At 42.5% G+C, this 18,171-nt stretch overlaps 3 protein-coding genes across 3 annotated transcripts; 2 read left to right on the top strand and 1 right to left on the bottom strand.

The window, feature by feature from the left end:
* Positions 1 to 76: 76 nt before the first annotated feature.
* On the bottom strand, positions 77 to 3,226 carry fitm1l (fat storage inducing transmembrane protein 1, like). The gene is made up of 2 exons (XM_027022287.3): positions 2,710 to 3,226; positions 77 to 2,090 (listed from the first exon to the last, which is right to left on the bottom strand). Exons 1-2 carry the CDS (start codon positions 2,886 to 2,888, stop codon positions 1,451 to 1,453), a joined length of 819 nt encoding a protein of 272 aa, XP_026878088.1. The 5' UTR covers positions 2,889 to 3,226; the 3' UTR covers positions 77 to 1,450.
* Positions 3,227 to 5,404: 2,178 nt separating this feature from the next.
* rpp40 (ribonuclease P/MRP 40 subunit) lies at positions 5,405 to 9,902 on the top strand. Its single transcript, XM_027022294.3, has 8 exons — positions 5,405 to 5,623; positions 7,210 to 7,351; positions 7,446 to 7,514; positions 7,896 to 7,991; positions 8,142 to 8,267; positions 9,001 to 9,199; positions 9,280 to 9,414; positions 9,497 to 9,902. Exons 1-8 carry the CDS (start codon positions 5,507 to 5,509, stop codon positions 9,693 to 9,695), a joined length of 1,083 nt encoding a protein of 360 aa, XP_026878095.1. The 5' UTR covers positions 5,405 to 5,506; the 3' UTR covers positions 9,696 to 9,902.
* Positions 9,903 to 10,493: 591 nt separating this feature from the next.
* Positions 10,494 to 18,105, top strand: cdyl (chromodomain protein, Y-like). Its single transcript, XM_027022293.3, has 7 exons — positions 10,494 to 10,774; positions 12,800 to 13,643; positions 14,018 to 14,289; positions 14,506 to 14,678; positions 15,860 to 16,070; positions 16,528 to 16,671; positions 17,062 to 18,105. The coding sequence occupies exons 1-7, from the start codon at positions 10,751 to 10,753 to the stop codon at positions 17,218 to 17,220; spliced, it is 1,827 nt and encodes a 608-aa protein (XP_026878094.2). The 5' UTR covers positions 10,494 to 10,750; the 3' UTR covers positions 17,221 to 18,105.
* The last annotated feature ends 66 nt before the right edge of the window (positions 18,106 to 18,171 follow it).

The raw sequence follows: 18,171 nt of genomic DNA, 5'->3' as shown, positions 1-18,171 counted from the left end.
CCTCTGTAAAGGGCAGGAATCCAGTGGAGAGAGAGAGAGAGGCTGAAACCACTGACTGGTAAGCATTTTAACAGCTGCATGTCATACAAGGATTTATGTTCATTTAATTGTTCATTTAAGCGAAAGTTACTGGTCATGCTTTAATATTACTGAGGCATTCACTAAGACACCGGTGAGTCAGTTTAGAGGCAGACAGAGGTGAATATCATTAGTAACTGAAACAGGAGGAACTTTGATCTGACACAGGTTGTCTGTGTGAAAGGGTGTGAGATGCACCAGACGCCAGACAGTCAGCCAGCGTCATTCCTGGATCCTGTCCTCACATCTCACCGAAACTGAAACGTTCTTTTAAAAACAGGTCTAATACAGTGATGACTGGTGGACTAACAAAGCAGAAGTTCACGTCTCATGTTTTATTTAATGTTTTGACACACTTATCACTGTTTAACAGTAAAACAGGCAAGTAACACATTAGCACAACACAAATTGCACATTATGCATTTGTCATCATTCTCTTATTATTCTATTAGTATTCTCTATTACACCAAAGGGTTCATATCGGCCACATTCCTTTGTGAAAGTTTAGTTATAGTTGTTTCCAAGGTGTTGTATCCAAAAGTTATCTACTATAAAAGGCAAGGCAACCCTTGCATGAAGCTAAGGAGTCGGCTAATCCGCTGGCCGGAGCTTCGGGGAGTAATCTGTGCCAGAGTTAACAGGGTTTAAGTTGTATATCGACAGCCCTTAAAACACACTTTTACCTTGTTCATATCAGCACATGCCATGAGAACAGTAGGATTTCTGTAATTGTAAACAAGTGAAATTTGCATTGACCTATTTATCATCGAAATATATAATTTGCTTATGAAAAAAATCTTTCAAGCTTTTTCCCTGCACAGAACTAGATCCCCTGTGCTGTCCATTCAGTGGGTAGATGCCTGTTTAACTGTGTTTGTTTTATACTGATAGATGGCAATAAAGGGCCAGCATGATAAAGCATGTGTAGTTTCCAGTACTAAAACTACTGGCCCTTTCTCTTATGTGGATTCATTCTTCTGCATAATGTTTTATATGTGAATAAACACTTTTAAACACTGTCCATGAATAGATTATAATTTATTTGGTGCCTAAAACATTTGCAGTGAGAGAGAGAGAGAGAGAGAGAGAGAGAGAGAGAGAGAAAAAAAAATGCCAATGAATAACACTAGATACTGTGTGTGTGTGTCTGTGTCATAATGTTATACATTATTTTGGCCCCCCTTTTAAGCCCTCTCAGAGATCATTTAATTGGCTGCACTAAAAGGTCAGATTCAATTTTTAAATCAAAGTTCAGAAATATTTCAGAGGTAGTTTGATACTAAACAAATCAAATATTTTTCTTATTCCAGTTTTGTTACAACTGAGCAATTTTGCCAAAATTCCCATCGCTGTTGAAAACTCTTCTTGCGCCCTATGTTGTGAGTAGTCCAACTCCAGGCCTTCCGGGGCAGTACCAGCTTGGTCCACACTGGTACCAACCATGGTAGGTTGCCCTCCAGCTAAGGCAGCCTAGAGCGCCCCCTAGCAGCTGGGTTGGGAACTGTGGGAAATAAGCAAGTAGACAGAAAAGCAGAAACAACCAGAGACTCAGCAGCAGGACACAGAAGAGGAAGAGAATGCGCAGGGGGCCCCCTGAGGCGCCCCCTAGTGTCAGATAGGGCCCAAACACGGCCGTCTCCTCAGCCAGCAGCAGACAGCACAGACAGAGCAGGAACGTGTCCTCGGAGACCTCGTAGCCCCGCCACTGCATGCCCGCGCTGACGCACACCGCCTTCGTCTCTCCTTCCCGTAAGAGCAGTAGAGGCTGAGCTGCTGCGCTCGAGCCCGGCCAGAGCTCCGGGGGGCCGCTGAGGGGCTCGTAGCAGCTGCCCGTGGCGTTCTCCAGCACGCTCAGGCCCTCGCGGAAGGCCAGCCACATGGCTCCCGCCACCGCGAGCCGCGACAGGTGGCGCACAGCCAGCGGAAGGGAGCGGCGCACGGAGTAGGACAGGAGGAAGACGAAGGAGCCCGCGCAGACGCAGGTCCAACCCCAGCCCGAGCGCAGAAACAGCCTGCGGGTCCGGACATAACTGCGTTTCACTTTACCATCGTTCATGTGTCTCGGAAGCTTGTAAAGAGTTTAAGCCTCTAAGTTCTTTATTAGAAATCAGTGGTTTGAACAAAGGTTTGCAACGACTGGATTTGGAACAAATATTAACCTTCGTGTCAGTTCATTTAAATTCTGTTGTTTCAAGTGGCACGTTGAGTCACATAAGAACATATGACATTTTTACGTATGTGTATACAAAATAAAATTTAAAAACTACTGAAAGCAAAATTGCTTTGTCATTAACAATGAAAGTTTGAATGTTGGCTAGCCAGCTATAGCTCATAACAGAAAGTTAGCAAGTACCAAGGCAAAATATAAACAAATTTAGGCTTGGGGTAACCCTGCCAACCAGTAACACCGAAACAGTCTAGATATGTCAAATGACAATACAACACAGCTGTCTTACATGTGAGCTTAAAAAAAAAAAAGTTTTATAAACAACTTACTCTTTTAATGTGTTGTGATAAGTTCTTGAAAATATTTTTGTATAGTTCACTAATCACCATGTCTCTTATAATTAAAATAAAATCAAAGTTGTTCTAAAGTGAGTTAAGATTTCTTTAGTTATGTGTAAAGCTCACCTGTACAGAAAATGGCTCCTCCTTGCAAAAACACTATACTGGGACACCCCCAAGTTCAGGAGGGGTCCGAACAGGACCATTGCTGATAGCAGCAAATGAAAATGCCGTCGAAATAGTGCATTGCCCAGCAGCCTAGCCGCCAGGTCGGTGGTGACCACGAGGAGAGAGTTGAGAAACATTAGTGAAATAAATGCAGTGAGCCTAGACAGAGGTCACTTCTTCCCCTCCTGTGCTTAAGACAGCGTGTTCCAGCAGGTCTAGATGGTCCACCACATTGTCTTGTCTTCTGATCTTCAGTGAATGAGTGTGCTTCAGGAAATTTCTCTAATCTGATCCGTGTCCTCTTGTGTCTTTCCATGCATCTGGAGAGTTCTTTTAATGTCAAAAACTCCCATTTAATTTTCTCCAACTACGCTGAAAAATATTGAGGTATATTCCAATGGTTTATGCTCTGTGCCTGCCTGTCCTGGTTTTTATAGCACAACCTGGCTGCTCTGATACCCTCATCTCTTCTTCGTTGACATCAGCAGGAACAGAAACAGATCCCCTGTGTCATGGATCCATCATACATCGGCCAACTGGTACACACACACACACGTATACATCTATCTCATATGTTAAATAATAACGATTTAATATTAAAACACCTATTACCTTTTCAATCTTCACTATCCAATTTTGGGCAGACAAGTACAGTGGAAACGTCACAGGCTTTCCGCTGTAAGAATATCAGCTAAATGCCTTGCATAGTGACTCAGACCCCATCTTGCTATTTATAGACGTTGTATTGTATCCAGTTCTTTCCCTGACTGCAGCTCTCTCCATTCTTAGATTCAGCTGTTAGCGTCAGCACCTGTTTCTCCCAATCACTGCGTTCCTTGCGCTGTCTTTGGCTCTGGCTGACCTCTCTCACATGTACATCACAGATGGCATGTATGCTCAGAACAAAGCAAAATCAAAGATGAGAGGGGTTTTGTGTGTGTGCTTTCCCCCAAAGTACTTCTGTGTCTCCCAGACCAGTGATGGCCCAGAAGGCATAATTGAAAGAGCCTTAAAACAAAACAAACCAGACAAAAATCTGTATAACTTATGACAGAACCCTGATTTTATGAGTCTATTTTCTGACAGAAACAGAAATAATCTAATATTTGATAACATAATGTGCAATGATCAAATATACAAATGCAGAACTGCAAACAATACAATATGATAGGTGCAATTCAAATACTGAGATTACATACAAAACTACACATTAAAGGAAGGTTAATTCAATTTATTTGTTATTGGTAGTTTGTTGAGATCGGTGAGAGCGGTTGGGAGAAACCTGGTTAGGTTCTGGTTTCATTGCAGCATTGCCAAGTACTAGAAGGGAGTTTCTGGAACAGTTAATTCCTCAGGTGTGTGTGTAATCCAAGGTAGTTATTTCAGGTAATTATCTCATCATGCCTTGATGGGCAGCTATTGGAGAGCTGCTGCTGACCATGCAGCCTTTCACCTGAACAGTCAACCTTTCACCTGAACAGTCAACCTTTCACCTGCACAGTCAAACTTTCACCAGCACAGTCAACCTTTCACCAGCACAGTCAACCTTTCACCTGCACAGTCAGCCTATCACCTGCACAGTCAGCCATTCACCTGTGCAGTCAGCCATTCACCAGCACAGTCAACCTTTCACCTGCACAGTCAACCTTTCACCTGCACAGTCAGCCTATCACCTGTGCAGTCAGCCATTCACCTGTGCAGTCAGCCATTCACCTGAGCAGTCAACCTTTCACCAGCACAGTCAACCTTTCACCAGCACAGTCAACCTTTCACCTGCACAGTCAGCCTATCACCTGCACAGTCAGCCTATCACCTGTGCAGTCAGCCATTCACCTGAGCAGTCAACCTTTCACCAGCACAGTCAGCCTTTAACTTGTACAGTCAACCTTTCACCTGCACTGTCAACCTTTCACCTGCACAGTCAGCCTATCACCTGCGCAGTCAACCATTCACCTGCGCAGTCAGCATATCACCTGCGCAGTCAGCCTTTCACCTGCGCAGTCAGCCTTTCACCTGCGCAGTCAGCCTTTCACCTGCACAGTCTGGCCTTGGAGTATGAGGAGGCGGAGCTTAACCACACCATTCAAGTTCAAGTTCAAGAGGTTTTATTGTCATTTCAGCTATATACAAGTACACAACAAAACCGAGGCAATGTTCCTCCAGGACCATGGTGCAACATAAAAACAACAGTGCAACAGACAACATGCTACACAAGTGCAAACAGTATGGAAGAGGTTAAGCTTCTTTGGACAGTGGCGGGCAGATGCTGGGTTTCTTCAACTTCTTCAGAAAGGACATTTGCTGATGAGCCTTTTTGATAACGATTGTCTGCGTGATATCTGACTGTGTCTGTCTTAGTTTCATAATTTCAGCACAACTGTGTTGAAAGCAGAACTGAAGTGTACAACAATGTCTCTGGCATAGGAATGTGGAGGGGCCATCATCCTCTAGCCAACAACAGACACTACAATGGCAACAATAGAAATACATAATATACTTTCAACGCACTGCTACTCCAGTAAAGTAACTGAGTTTTAATGTACATATGGACATACCTTCTGTGTTCCTCCTAGGGAAAAAAATATTCGCCTCCAGTGCTGTAGGTGGTGCTATATCATCCTTTGTTCATATATCAAACGCTATATAACAAGGAGAAAAAGAACTAGAGCTCGAAATAGTTGTTTGCCCGAGAAAATAAATTTCCATTTAGTCTTTGTAAGGCAGATAATTACATATCTACTCAGTTGGCAGTCCAATGTCGTCACACTTGGAGAAGTGTGCGAGAAGCCTTTTAGTATGCGAGAAGTCCAGCTTCATGAATGAAGCATCCCGTCATGAAACACACGTGTGTAAGCACAGTTTCAACTACAAGGTGAGTTTACTGCTGAGTGCTAACTCGGCCGTGTGGTCCTTCACATAACGGGGACGCGTCCAGGCCCGTTTGGCGTAACTTAACTGCTTCTATTACATTTTCAGAATGGAGGCATTTTTCTAACGTTTCCCATGAAGGACATGCACTTGACTTTAGCGAGTTTAAGAAATGTCGAAAACAGGGCATTGGTATGTCTGGAAACTCCTGGGAGGACAGAGCAATAACAACTGCGTTATCTATTCATACATCATTCATTCATTCATTCATACATGCTGTACCAGTAACATCTATTCGTACACGGTATCTGCGGTACCAGTAACACCTCTATAACGTTTTACTTTGTTTCCTGGCTGGGGTGTTTTCATTCCTTACATTGCATTACGTTACTGCCTTTCTGATAAATCTACACAACCAAAGAAATCTTGAAATCAAATAAATCTTCAGATATAAAACAAGGAATAAGGTCTGGCATGACTCAAAAATAGATGAAGTCCAGTAAAGAACGTTTTCCACTTTGAGGGGAACAGTTAAAAGTTGAAGACATCTTCGAGAACATGCCTGGGAATGAAATGAAAGCTTGTACGTTTTGTATCCCAGGAGAATGATGTGGGTTGCAGATATTCTTCACAGACCACAGCAAGAGAAGAGTAGGTGCTAGTCGCATTTTGGAGTTACAGTGTCTAAAACTGTAATGAAATCCTATATTCTGCGTAGTGGAATGATCTTGGACCACTTGTGTTTTTTTAAAAAAAGTAGACTGCTGTTATTTTGACATAGGTGTACCATGTTCTAAATTATGTATTGTGATGCATAGCATTATTTAGGAATAAAATTAGAAAAGGAACTGCAAAATCAAGAATTGCTACTTAAGAGAGCCTAAACACTTAATATGAACTATATCAAATATTACATTGGTGACATTGGTGTAGTCTAAGCATTATAGTTGCTGTTGGTTTGATTAGGGGGAAATGTACAGTCAAACATTCACTAACAAATGTAAATACATGTTAAATAATCCTTGGATAACTTTTCTGGATGGTTTCTTGGATGTTTAGTACAAATTTCAATTCAGTGAAAAATTGCTAACTGGTGAATCTTAGATTACACACACAGATTAAATTTAGCTCATTGGGCCAAACTTCAAAAATTAATAACTACAAACGTGTTTGGAGTAGAGCTGTAGGATTTTGAACATATGTTTTTGCAGATTTTATTTTCAAGAAAATCCATGGCATTAACTGGGAGGTTTAGGTGAGTTGGCATGGAATGACCTTGGAATGAAATGCAGATACTGGATAAATGTTTATATTTCCTTGTCCAGCAGGATTGTAGCTGATCATAGGTTTTTTTTAAATGTATTCCTCCTTTTCTCCCAGTAAACGCTGTACGTACAGGAGTCGCTCAGTCCTCTGATCCTTCCATCATGCCTTGTTTTATTTGCTTCTGTGAGACCAGTTTGTTTAGAGGTGCTGTTGTCCTTCATGGTTTGTGTAAATTTTGTACCTGACGTATTCATTGCGGTCATTGATACATTTTCAGGTTTCAAATTGTCCATTAATGCTTTCTAATTTTCACCTGCTTTGTAGATTTCTGTATTGATACCGGAATGTGGAGTCCTGCCTGCTGATATAGCAAATGTGATCAGTCATTTCAAATCATATTTCCTGGTCCGGGATCTACCAGTTTATAAGTTCCTGGATGCAAAATTTCTTGACACAGTTAAGAAAGGTAGGAGCAGAGAGTTGGATGGGTGGTGCCATCACTACCTGACGTGCTTCGTTCGGGTAACTTCCTAAATTGGTTTCCCATTCTGTTTCCACAGGTGGGTTTTATGCACTGTCCTACAAAACTCGCATTGATGAAGACAATGTTGTGGCACTTTTGTCCAGTGGTAAGTATCGTGTGTCCTCTTATAGTTGTGGAAATAGTACTTGAAACCCAGACTAACATTTTAGTAATAGTGTGCTTTCACACTATCAGTAAAATGACTCCAGATACCCTTCTCAAAAAGAAAAGAGTTTAAATGTTTCATTAGTTAAAGATTAAGGGAAGGAGGTTTTTACATTTTTGCTTGTCAATATGTTGGCTATAATGGCTATAGCCATTTTTTCTTGGCCTTTAAATAATGGAAGAATGCATATCACAATTGTGTTCATTTTGACATTTTTTTTACTGAAGTAGTCAAAGATGTATTGTGACCGTGTTACAGTTAAATAATTTTAAGTAATTCATAAAGCTTTGTTCTTTTTTTTTTTTTTTTTTGTCTCTCAAGGACATTTAGTCTTGTCACTAGATAAGGACACGTACCAGCAGCTTGGCTTAGAGGGGAAGCCATCAGAGTACAAGCACAGAAAAGACATGAGATATGGTGAATACCTTTAGGGCATGAGATCTGGCAAATGCTATTATCTGTAAAAATGGTACTATTTAAGTAGTTCAATAATTGTATGTTACCATGTCAAATCTAAATATGGTAATTCGGTGCCTTATGAACTGTGTACTATGTCTCCTCTTGCAGTTGTGACGGTGGACCTGACAGATAAATCTTTGGTCCCTGGTACAAAGCGATTCCAGCAAGTGTTGCTAAGTTTGAAAGAAAGAGTGCCGCTGAAAAGCGACTTCCTTTTGACCAGATGCCCACCAGGTTAGTTGCAGCAGTGTTAGAGCCATGTTTGAAAAGCTTACCGTACTGCCACAAGGGGTGTAGCATAAACTCTAATATTAAATGAGTCACAGTCCTGACTGACTGTATTCTATTCCAAAAACCTAAATGATCCCTTGCCTAATGGAGTTTTTAGGTCTATTCACAACATACTGAGCCAGCCTTGAAGAGGTGACCCAGTCACAGTGTTGAAATGTGAATGTGTTTGGGGTCATAGTGCATCTGTGCAGTAGCTAGGTATCTAGCTAGGTTAGTGGTACACACTAAAATCTTTAGAAGTGAAGCTAGCAATAAGCCCCTTGTTGCCTGCTAAGACTGATTGCTTGTTCTCCCATTTATCACAGAATTAGGCAAGTAGTTAATGGAGATGGGTAGGTTAGCATTCTTACTTCCTGGTTTGTGATGTGAGATGTTTGTGACAGTTATGCAATCTAGGATTTATAAGAGCTGCCATTAGCAAGGCCACGGGTGTAATTATTAAATGGCTAACTATGTACTATGAAATGTTCACACGTTAGCTGTGTCTGAAACCCACTGGACTAACACTTGGGCTCTTAGCTAGATTAGCTAGCATGATAGCAGAGCTCTGGATACCAGTGTGACACAAAATGCCACTGAAATTCATTTTGTTCACATTAAAATTATTTATTCAGCATATTGATTTACATCCACATTGAGAGTTCTTCTCATTGACTGAACATTCTCTCATGTTCAGGAGCAGAAGAAGATGGAGAGCTGCAGGCTCTTTTGTCTCAGCACACGTATGAGGAGTGTAGACCCACTGTCATAAGCCGGAGCCTGACGGACATCCCGCGTCCCTCGCTGCACCCTTCAGATCTGCGGGGAAACGCACACTCATGCACCCCAGTGCAGTTCCTGGAGTGGCTAGGCTCCGTCAACTTGAACATCCGCTGGTGAGTAGTCTCCAGAATCATGTCTTCATTGTAGCCCTTGTGTCTTGTGGGCTGAAGAGTATGCGTTTGTGTCACTGCAGCAATAACTCGGCTTCTAGCTTCCTGTCCACATACGTGTGTCCAGAGCCCTGCGCTACAGTTAACAAAGTCCTGCTGTGCACAGTCACTGGTTTCATCCCTCCTGAAGACGTCTATGCTCTGCTACAAGAGCTGAGGTAAGAATGAAGCAACATTCTGTAGACTGAGTCTTAGTTTATGGAACTAATGACACTGGAAACCACCTCCCTGATCATCCAGACGGTGTTTGGCTGAGCCTGGCTTCACAGACTGGGTTTCCCTCACTGTGCACGGCTTTGCGGACAGCCCGGTCTCTTGGGGAGCTGCAGAGCATGGATTCCTCAAGGGAGGGGAGAACTTCTACAATCTTGTTTGCTTCAAGAACCAGGACTACTGGTTGCACATGGCCACTGGTTCACAAGATGGCTGCCCACCATGATATACCGCACCTACAATGGGGAACAATGGTTTTAGTTTCATTCTCAGTTAAACTCATTTGTCTGCTTGTCTGTCAAGTGAAATTATGCTTTTGGGACATTTTATCCTATGAAAATTGTGCACTTTTTTGTGTGTGAAAATGTTCTGTTAAATGAAATTGTTTGCTTTGGCTGGAGATTTGTATTAATAATAAATGAGTGAAACTATAGCTAACAATGTTTTCTACCATGTCAGGGTCAATAGGGATCCAGATAACTCAACTCAACATGCCTGCAGGCTCAAATTCCCTGTAATGGGCTTATTCATCTCATGAAATCAGTAGCATTTTACATGGACCGGTACAATGTTCCCATCAACACATCTTAAGGGAATTCCCTTCCCAGTCTTTTTTTTTCTCTGTAATTAAACCAGCAATGGGCTGTGAAAACAACATTTGTGAGCATAGAAGCAGTAGTTTGGCCATTTTCTGTTTAGCTACGGTCTTGTATATACAACTTGGGCTCAGGTAAACTGCTTCCTAACACCCATTCTACTGTCTTGTGGCCCCATAACTTGCACGTGCATATACTTCTTACAGCTGAATCCCATCTGTCCTTACATGAATGCAAAAGGTGGTACAAGGGTGCTAGTGCAAAAAAAAAAAACCCCACAGGTTTAGCAGTGACAACATTTAAAAAATAATCTAACTAACTGAAGTGACGTATTTTCCATCAGTGTTGCAGGCAGCTAGCAGGACGTCGGTTCTGACTGCTGGATGTCCAGCAGTGTTTTGGCTCGAGTCCGCCATGCACGCTCGCGTCACGATCACGTGCCCGGCTCACGTTAATACCGACTCTGAATCACTGAGTCGACACCGCGTTACTTCGGAAGTTTCGGAGCAGTATTTCGAGTTTGCCGTTAATAAACTGGAGCGGTGTTACTCGCGCAGTGCAGCGTGATATTAAGATCATTGTCGCGTGTCTAGCCGAGGTCGCACGCGCCAGGAGGAGGCAGAGGAGTGAGGAGGGAAGAAAAGCCCAACGGTCGGACTACAGCATCGAGCACTACCAGGCCGCGATGGCCGCGGAGGAGCTCTACGAGGTGATTATCGGTGAAATAACAGTTACCGTGTCCGTTAATGCCATGTTAATATCCAGCATTATGTGTGCTTGTCGGTAGTGTCCGGCTGGAAGTGTCCGGGCCTTACAGGACGGCTAGCTGAGCTAACAGAGCTAACAGAGCGCGCTGCGCACCAACCTTCCCTTTCCCTTACGTGGTTTATCTCACCATCTCACTATCGTTTCATAAATGAAAAACTAGGTTTTGAACAGAAGAACGTGAGACCTTAACGTGAAACTTTGGGCTGTCGGGGGAAAGCTGCTAGATTTCGTGTAGTTGCGGTTTTGCTCCTGTCCGTCCTGAGGCGCACACAAAGCAGCGTTCACAAGGCTCCCGAACTTCTCATCCCTGCAGGAGTTTCCCAGCCGAGCCAGAACAATGCGGACAGGATATAACTCGATTTCAGTTTGATTGATTTGATTATTATATTAATACCTGAATTATTGACAAGTCATAAAAGTGAAGTAGACCACATTACAGTACCAGGTACAAACTGACTTTGTGACACGGGTTTTTTCCTGACCAAACTGAACAATATTCAAGTGAGCATATCGCAGCCCTGTTTGTACAGTTACAGAGGCTTCCCGTTCCCTGAGTCAACACTGAAATTATTATTATTATTATTATTATTATTATTATTATTATTATTATTATATAATAAGTCTATTCATCACCCAGCCCTGCCTCTCTGTCTTCCCCCTCACAATACAGCCCTAAAGATGTTGGAAATAATGTGAAATTGAGCATTTAGCGTTAACCCCCCCCCCCCCCCCCCCCAAACTCTTAACTCAGCCTGATTTAAATATAATCTTTTTAAGTTAGTCTGTAGATGTATGTCAAAGTATTTTGAGGTCCACTATGAACAAATGTCAATATAAATCCACTGAATACATTTCTTTCTAAGCATATTTGTCATTTTCATATATAGTCCTAGACTGAACAATCCCAGTGTGACTCCAGTGAAAACTTTCAAATTATCTTTTTTTCCCCCTCTCTATATGGGTAGATTATGGTCCAGATTTTCTAATCTCTCATATTATTGTCCAAACTCTAACATCTCATCGCAGCTGGTTCCTCACACATCTGCACAGAACATTAGCTGCTAAAGCGCGGCAGATGGCAGCACCTATACCTTTTGGCTTTTTGAACCTTCAACAGCTGTGGCACTGTTAGCCAAACTCCCAACCTAATTGTAGTCAGAAACTTGTAGCGATGTTGCATTGATTTTCACTTTTATTAACAGGTTGGCTTGCAAATATGACTTTGTTGTTGTTGCTTGCATGGGGTCATACACTTTTGTTGCGTTTGGAAATCTGTCCTATTCAGTCAGTCAGTGATTACAGATATGAGATGTGAACAGTCAATGCGAAGAGATCAGACATAAGCATACAAACAGAACTTGCCTATAAGGAAATTTGAATGTATTCAGAGGGCATGTAAATAAAGAAATTACATACAGCCATGCCTGTACATTAACCTTGCTTGTATGTGACATTCACACAATGAAGTACAAGTTTTCATAATAGTTTATACAAAATTTGTAATCCAATCTTTTAAGTGTACATTATGTTATGATAACCAAAGAGCAGCTGTCAGCCTTATCTTGTGGACATAAACCAAGTGAACAGACATAAATTATATATTCTAATTCTGGGACTGTTTGTTTGGTCCTGTCAACAAAAATGAACCTGTCACAATCTTTTTTGTCCTCCAGTCAGAATTCATAATTCATTTGTCATTCAACAGAGACATAAAGTCGGTCCGTTTAGAAGGTCCTTCTTAATGAAGACTTTAGGAAGTATTTGTGGCGTGTTTGTTAGTATTGGCATACTGCTGAAGTGCAGCTGTTTTGTGCATTATTAGTTTAAGCATTTTGGGGCGTTTGGTGTCCTGCTCCTCTCACTGTGACCTTGAGATTTAATTTCAGGGTGTTTACATCTGTACTGTGTAATGCATCCAGGAGCTCCAGGTTAAACTAAACTGTCATCTCTTCCTCTTCTTTTCTAGGTTGAGGGAATTGTTGGCAAACGTAAGAACAAGAAAGGAAAAACGGAGTACTTGGTGCGGTGGAGAGGCTATGGTTTTGAGGGTGACACGTGGGAGCCGGAGGGAAATCTGGCCAGCTGTGTAGAGTTCATCAGTGACTTCAACAGCCAGCACAGCGGCAGGCAGAGAGAGGGCACCTGTTTACGTTCCACACGCAGGTCCCCAAGCACGGGCCCTGGGTCCAGTAACAACGCACGCAAGCAGATGAACAGGCCTCCACCACATAACAGCAGCCTGAGCTCCAGCCTGGGGAGGACTTCTCCAGCCACCCCGAGTACGCCCATGAACAGCGCTGCAAAACTGCTCCACCCACCACAGAGCGCCCTGGATAACAGGGTGGTGGAGGCCAAGGCAGACACACAGCAGCAGCCTTTTCTGACCAATCAGAGCTTGCGGTGCTCTGGAAGTGTAGCCTACAACAGCAGCAGTGACTCGGCGGGCAGCGTTACTGACTCCGGCCCTGGCCCTGTCCCCATCCCTGCCCCCACCCCTGCTGTTGGTGCTCTGCGTTGCAGTATGGACCTAGCCAAGTCTGGGATCAAAATCCTCGTGCCAAAAAGCCCAATGAACAGCCGTGCTGACTCGGAGGAGTCCCCCAGCGAGGCGGCCCACAGCCTGGAGCAGGGTGGGCAGGAGGCGGACACTGTGCCCCCAGAGGTGGCTGTCCAGGAGAAACCCGTGGGGCTGGTTCTGGGGCCAGGACAGGAGCGGGCACGCATGGGCACGCGACCACGGACACAGAACACCCTGCCAGCACCGCAGGTCCCCATCACACCTGCTGCTGTGCACACACTCAACGGGAAGGGTACGCATTAGAACTGGAGTTATGATGAAAACACAACAGCGTTTACATCAAACATTTCTCTAAAATATGAAAATCAGATGTTTAGCTACAACAGGAAAAAAAAAAATTATATAGTTTTTTTGTCAGTGTATTTCATAATTCATAATTCAAGTTTTGATATGACTGACATTTTTTAGCAATAATGGTATGCCTCAACAAGCCACAGAGATTGTTGGAATGTGCAGTTGCCAAACCTGTAGGTTTGAACTTTCAGGGCAGTGCAGTTATGATGAGAATATAAAATGAAGTTAGGTATTCATAGGAGGAAGAGTGCGGTATTTAAGATCAGCATGGCATTTGTAACATTCAGACTGAATTTCTTGCGGTTTATCAAGGTGCTGCCACAGTTCTGGAGGCCTCGTCAGCCAATGGGGCGGCCCGTCTGCAGAGTGTTCTGGCAGGGGTGGTGCCCACCTTGAGTGTGACGGGTGCCATCGGGAAACGGAGGATTGAGGAACGTTCTGCCTTCGACAAACGTCTGCGGTTCAGCGTTCGCCAGACGGAGAGCGCTTATCGCTATAGAGACATTGTTGTGAAGAAACAGGACGGTTTCACACACATTCTGTTTTCCACCAAAACGTCTGAAAACAATTCACTAAACCCTGATGTGAGTCAAAACATGCTACACTCTCCTGATGCATATTAGTAATGTTTTTTAAATTTACCAGAAGGACATGATTCAAAAATATAGTTCACGTTTTTGACCATATTGATGGTAGCAGATGAGTTTTATCATGTGTTTTCCTAGCAGTAATGGAGTTTGGTTAGTAGTGGAGTTTGTAAGCTGAGTGTTTGGTTAGTGTGCTGTGTATGTATGCTGCAGGTGATGAAGGAGGTTCAGAGCGCCATGGCAACAGCCTCAGCGGATGACAGTAAGCTGGTCCTTTTGAGTGCAGTGGGCAGTGTGTTCTGCTTTGGACTAGATTTCATCTACTTCATCAGACGACTCACAGATGACCGCAAGAGGGAAAGCATCAAGATGGCAGAAACCATAAGGTAAGCCGAACAGGATTCCAGCATAACTTGGTACAGAAATGTTTGGGTTCATAGGCGTTTGGGTTAGGGGTGGTATGCAGAGGTGTTTGGGATAGGGCACTGAATTGTTTGGGTAGAGGGGTTGGGGCACCGAGGTGTTTGGGTACAGAGGGGTTGGGGTCCATAGGTGTTGGGGTCTGTAGGTATTTGGGTTAGGGTTGGTGTGCAGAGGTGTAACATAGTTATATTTTAAATGAATTGAATAAATGAACAAATATAATACACTTTTTCTACACTGGGGAAGTGCATAAGTGCTCTGTGTTCTGAGATATAAAGCCATCCTATTTAACCTGTTTACAAAAACGCTTTCTGATTTCACACAAATGTTGAGGCCCACTGAGTACACTGTAAAGGTTTGGTTATAGAGGTTACATTTTAATGTGTGTAAACCATAATTTTTTGTGTTTGCCATTCATATCAACAGTCGCTTAGCATCGCTACAGCAATAATGTTTAGAGACTCTTAGAGTTAAATTTACCACTTGACTCTAGAATTCCCAATTTCTAGTTGATGGTGCATTAATTTAGAGCTTGCTTGGAAAAAGTAACAAATGAGTATGACTGTGGAGGAGAGGGGCGCAGTTCACATAGCTCACACAGCAGCAGAATGTCATCAATGGTGATGATGAAAACCTTGAAGAGGTGGAAAATAGACGAGGTGGGGAAGAGAAAATCCATCTGTGTGTGTGTACTGACACACTGTCCTCCTCAAACTGCAAATGGTGGTAATGTTTGGTTTCCCTTTGTAAGTCCAACACCTTTCTGATTGACAGATGTTTACAGGATGTTTACAGCACAGCAGTCAATGGCACAGCGGTCAGCTGTACAGCTGTAATCCTTTAGAAAGTCCTCCTCAACCTAAACTGTCCTCACCCCAGGGGGCTGCACTATCTCTGTTTTTGAACATCTTGTTGTAGCAGAGGTCTTATGCCTGTTTTTATAGCTGTTGTCCACCTGCAGGGTTTTAGCTTTATGCAACGTTTTTTTGGGGGTTTTTTTTGTGTGTGCTGCCTGACTCTCCCTAGGATTTCAGATGAGTGTGAGGAGTGATGGATGAGTAAAGGAGTGAGACGTGAAGGACGAATAATGGAGTGAAGGATGAGAAAAGAGGAGTGAAGGATGATGATTTTTTTTAATCTTCAGGACATTTGTGAACACGTTCATCCAGTTCAAGAAGCCGATCGTTGTGGCCGTGAATGGACCTGCTGTTGGCCTCGGAGCCTCCATTTTGCCTCTATGTGATGTGATCTGGGCCAATGAGAAGGCCTGGTTCCAAACACCTTACACCACCTTCGGCCAGACGCCCGACGCCTGCGCATCAGTCACGTTCCCTCACATCATGGGAGTTGCTTCAGTCAGTACATCACTAGCACATTATCCAGTACCCTGTAGCATGTAGACGCAACATACCTGGAAAAAACAATCCAGTCATGTAGAGAATCATGTGACTCAGGTTTTAAAAAGGGGGGTGATGCATTAAAAACATTTAGAAATTGATTGGACAGGGTTCATGAGGAAAATGTGGTTTACGATGAAAGTTTTAGTGGAGTTTTAATGCCTGGACACTTCTCACTCACTGATGCCCCCTGTAGGAAATAGTTTGTCTCAAAATTACACTTAAAATCGTCATTTATTTTACCTCCCAGTATGGTAGAATAGTTACATTAAAAAAAAAAAAAAACCCCATTAAAGTATAATTTTTAAGAATCAACCTCTGGTAAGCATTTCTCCATGTGTTTTGTTTGTTTGTTGTTGTTTTTTAAAGCTGGTTCATATTAAGACAGCTTAATGGCGCCGTGTGTCCCCTGTAGGCCAGTGAGATGTTGCTGAGCGGGAGAAAGCTGACAGCACAGGAGGCGTGTGCCAAAGGCCTGGTGTCCCAGGTGCTCTGGCCTGGAACCTTCACTCAGGAGGTCATGGCTCGTATTAGGGAGCTAGTCTCTTGTAGTTCAGTTGTAAGTCATCTCCGTTCATTTAAAATTGTGTTTCAGTTTAAAATGTACTTCTTTTTTTTTAATGGCATAAAAAAACATTCATACATTTGGTCTCAACTTCATATTTTTTTCTTTTACATTGCATTTCATACAAGATCAAACACAACATCCTTAAAAACAAGTCACTTCAGATCCCACCTACCTGAAAGGATAGTAGTCTGACCTGCCGAATAATACATTCTCAGTAACCTTTATTAGGGATTTTCAGTATTACTGGTTTGTTTGTTTGTAATCTTTGTGCATCCTCATCCATGAGCCTTTTTTCTGTTTTTAATTTTTTTCCCCTTCTTCTTTTCATATTTCATTTTACTTTATTTTTACAATGCTGCCATCGCCGCGGCAACCCTGTAGGTTCTGCGGGAGTCTAAAGCCCTGGTACGGAGCATTAACCGTGCTGCGCTGGAGCAGGCGAACGAGAGAGAGTGTGAGGCGCTAAAGCGGGTCTGGGGATCTCCACAGGGCATGGACTCTATACTCAAATACCTTCAGAAGAAGATCACTGACTTCTGAGGTGATGAAGACTGGTAATTGTAAGATAATTGACCTTTAGGTAATGGACTTTACAAGTGCCTGATGAGAGAGACAAGAATTTTTAATTCGACATAAAAGTAGTAATAATCCTCAGTATTCAAATTTTTCAGTAGTTTGTTGCAATACGGTATTTCTTTGCCTGGATATTTTTAAATTAAGATGCAGATATTATCCCCCCCCCCCCACACACACACAAGGTGTGGATCTTCCTGTTTGTTACTAACAGTGCACTTGGTTCAGGTACTATGCAGAGAACGGATATAAAGAATATTCAGTTCAGGTTAAGATTCATCTTACTTCTGTCCTCGTAACGTTTTGGGATTAAACTTTAATGTGCTTTCTGAAAATGGCTGTAAATCCTTTTTTTTATTCCCCAGTGGTTTGGGGAAACTCTTTATGGCCTTAATGTTATTATATTCCATCTTATGCTTATCTCCACATTAGTCTTTTTTCTTGAAAATTATCTCGACCTCAAGCTATTAACATTTGTACCACAGCTATGTTAAGCTTCCACCTATAGAATGTGTAAAGTTATTTATACTGTTAACTATAGTATTTATTGAACACACAGTGTTTGGGGATATTGTCTTGTGTGTCTTCCCCTATGAATTGGTTTACTGTAAATTCTTATTTGGTTCATCCCCTATTTATAATTGATTATATTATGACAACATAGTTGTTTTTATCATTTATTTTGGAAAGTCCTGTTTTGTTAACTTGTCCGATAGGGTTTTGTAAGTTTGGGGGGGGGGGGGGGGAGGTAAAGTTTAGCTTTTTTTGTAACTTTTTCTACTCTGAAACACTTCAGTCTAATTTCTGGATTTAAAAAAAAAAAGTTGATTAAACTGCTTGAAACTGGTTAAACGTTTCATTTCGCTTCCCTGTGAATAAAAGCATTACATTAAAAAAATAAAAAAAATCAGCAACAGG

Source organism: Electrophorus electricus, chromosome 11 (assembly GCF_041902795.1).
Source record: "Electrophorus electricus isolate QZ-2024a chromosome 11, ASM4190279v1, whole genome shotgun sequence".
NCBI classification, from domain to species: Eukaryota; Metazoa; Chordata; class Actinopteri; order Gymnotiformes; family Gymnotidae; genus Electrophorus; species Electrophorus electricus.
This window is presented reverse-complemented; position numbering and strand designations above follow the sequence as displayed.

Bases quoted from the DNA above. Each gene is read 5' to 3' on its own strand.
- fitm1l (XM_027022287.3), bottom strand. From the start codon at position 2,888: ATGTTTCTCAACTCTCTCCTCGTGGTCACCACCGACCTGGCGGCTAGG. The intron at 2,091-2,709 runs GTGAGCTTTACA...CCGGACCCGCAG, and splicing joins AGGAGCCATTTTCTGTACAG to GCTGTTTCTGCGCTCGGGCT.
- rpp40 (XM_027022294.3), top strand. From the start codon at position 5,507: ATGTCGTCACACTTGGAGAAGTGTGCGAGAAGCCTTTTAGTATGCGAG. The intron at 8,268-9,000 runs GTTAGTTGCAGC...TCTCATGTTCAG, and splicing joins TTTGACCAGATGCCCACCAG to GAGCAGAAGAAGATGGAGAG. The intron at 9,200-9,279 runs GTGAGTAGTCTC...GTGTCACTGCAG, and splicing joins GTCAACTTGAACATCCGCTG to CAATAACTCGGCTTCTAGCT.
- cdyl (XM_027022293.3), top strand. From the start codon at position 10,751: ATGGCCGCGGAGGAGCTCTACGAG. The intron at 13,644-14,017 runs GTACGCATTAGA...CGGTTTATCAAG, and splicing joins GCACACACTCAACGGGAAGG to GTGCTGCCACAGTTCTGGAG. The intron at 14,290-14,505 runs GTGAGTCAAAAC...TGTATGCTGCAG, and splicing joins ACAATTCACTAAACCCTGAT to GTGATGAAGGAGGTTCAGAG.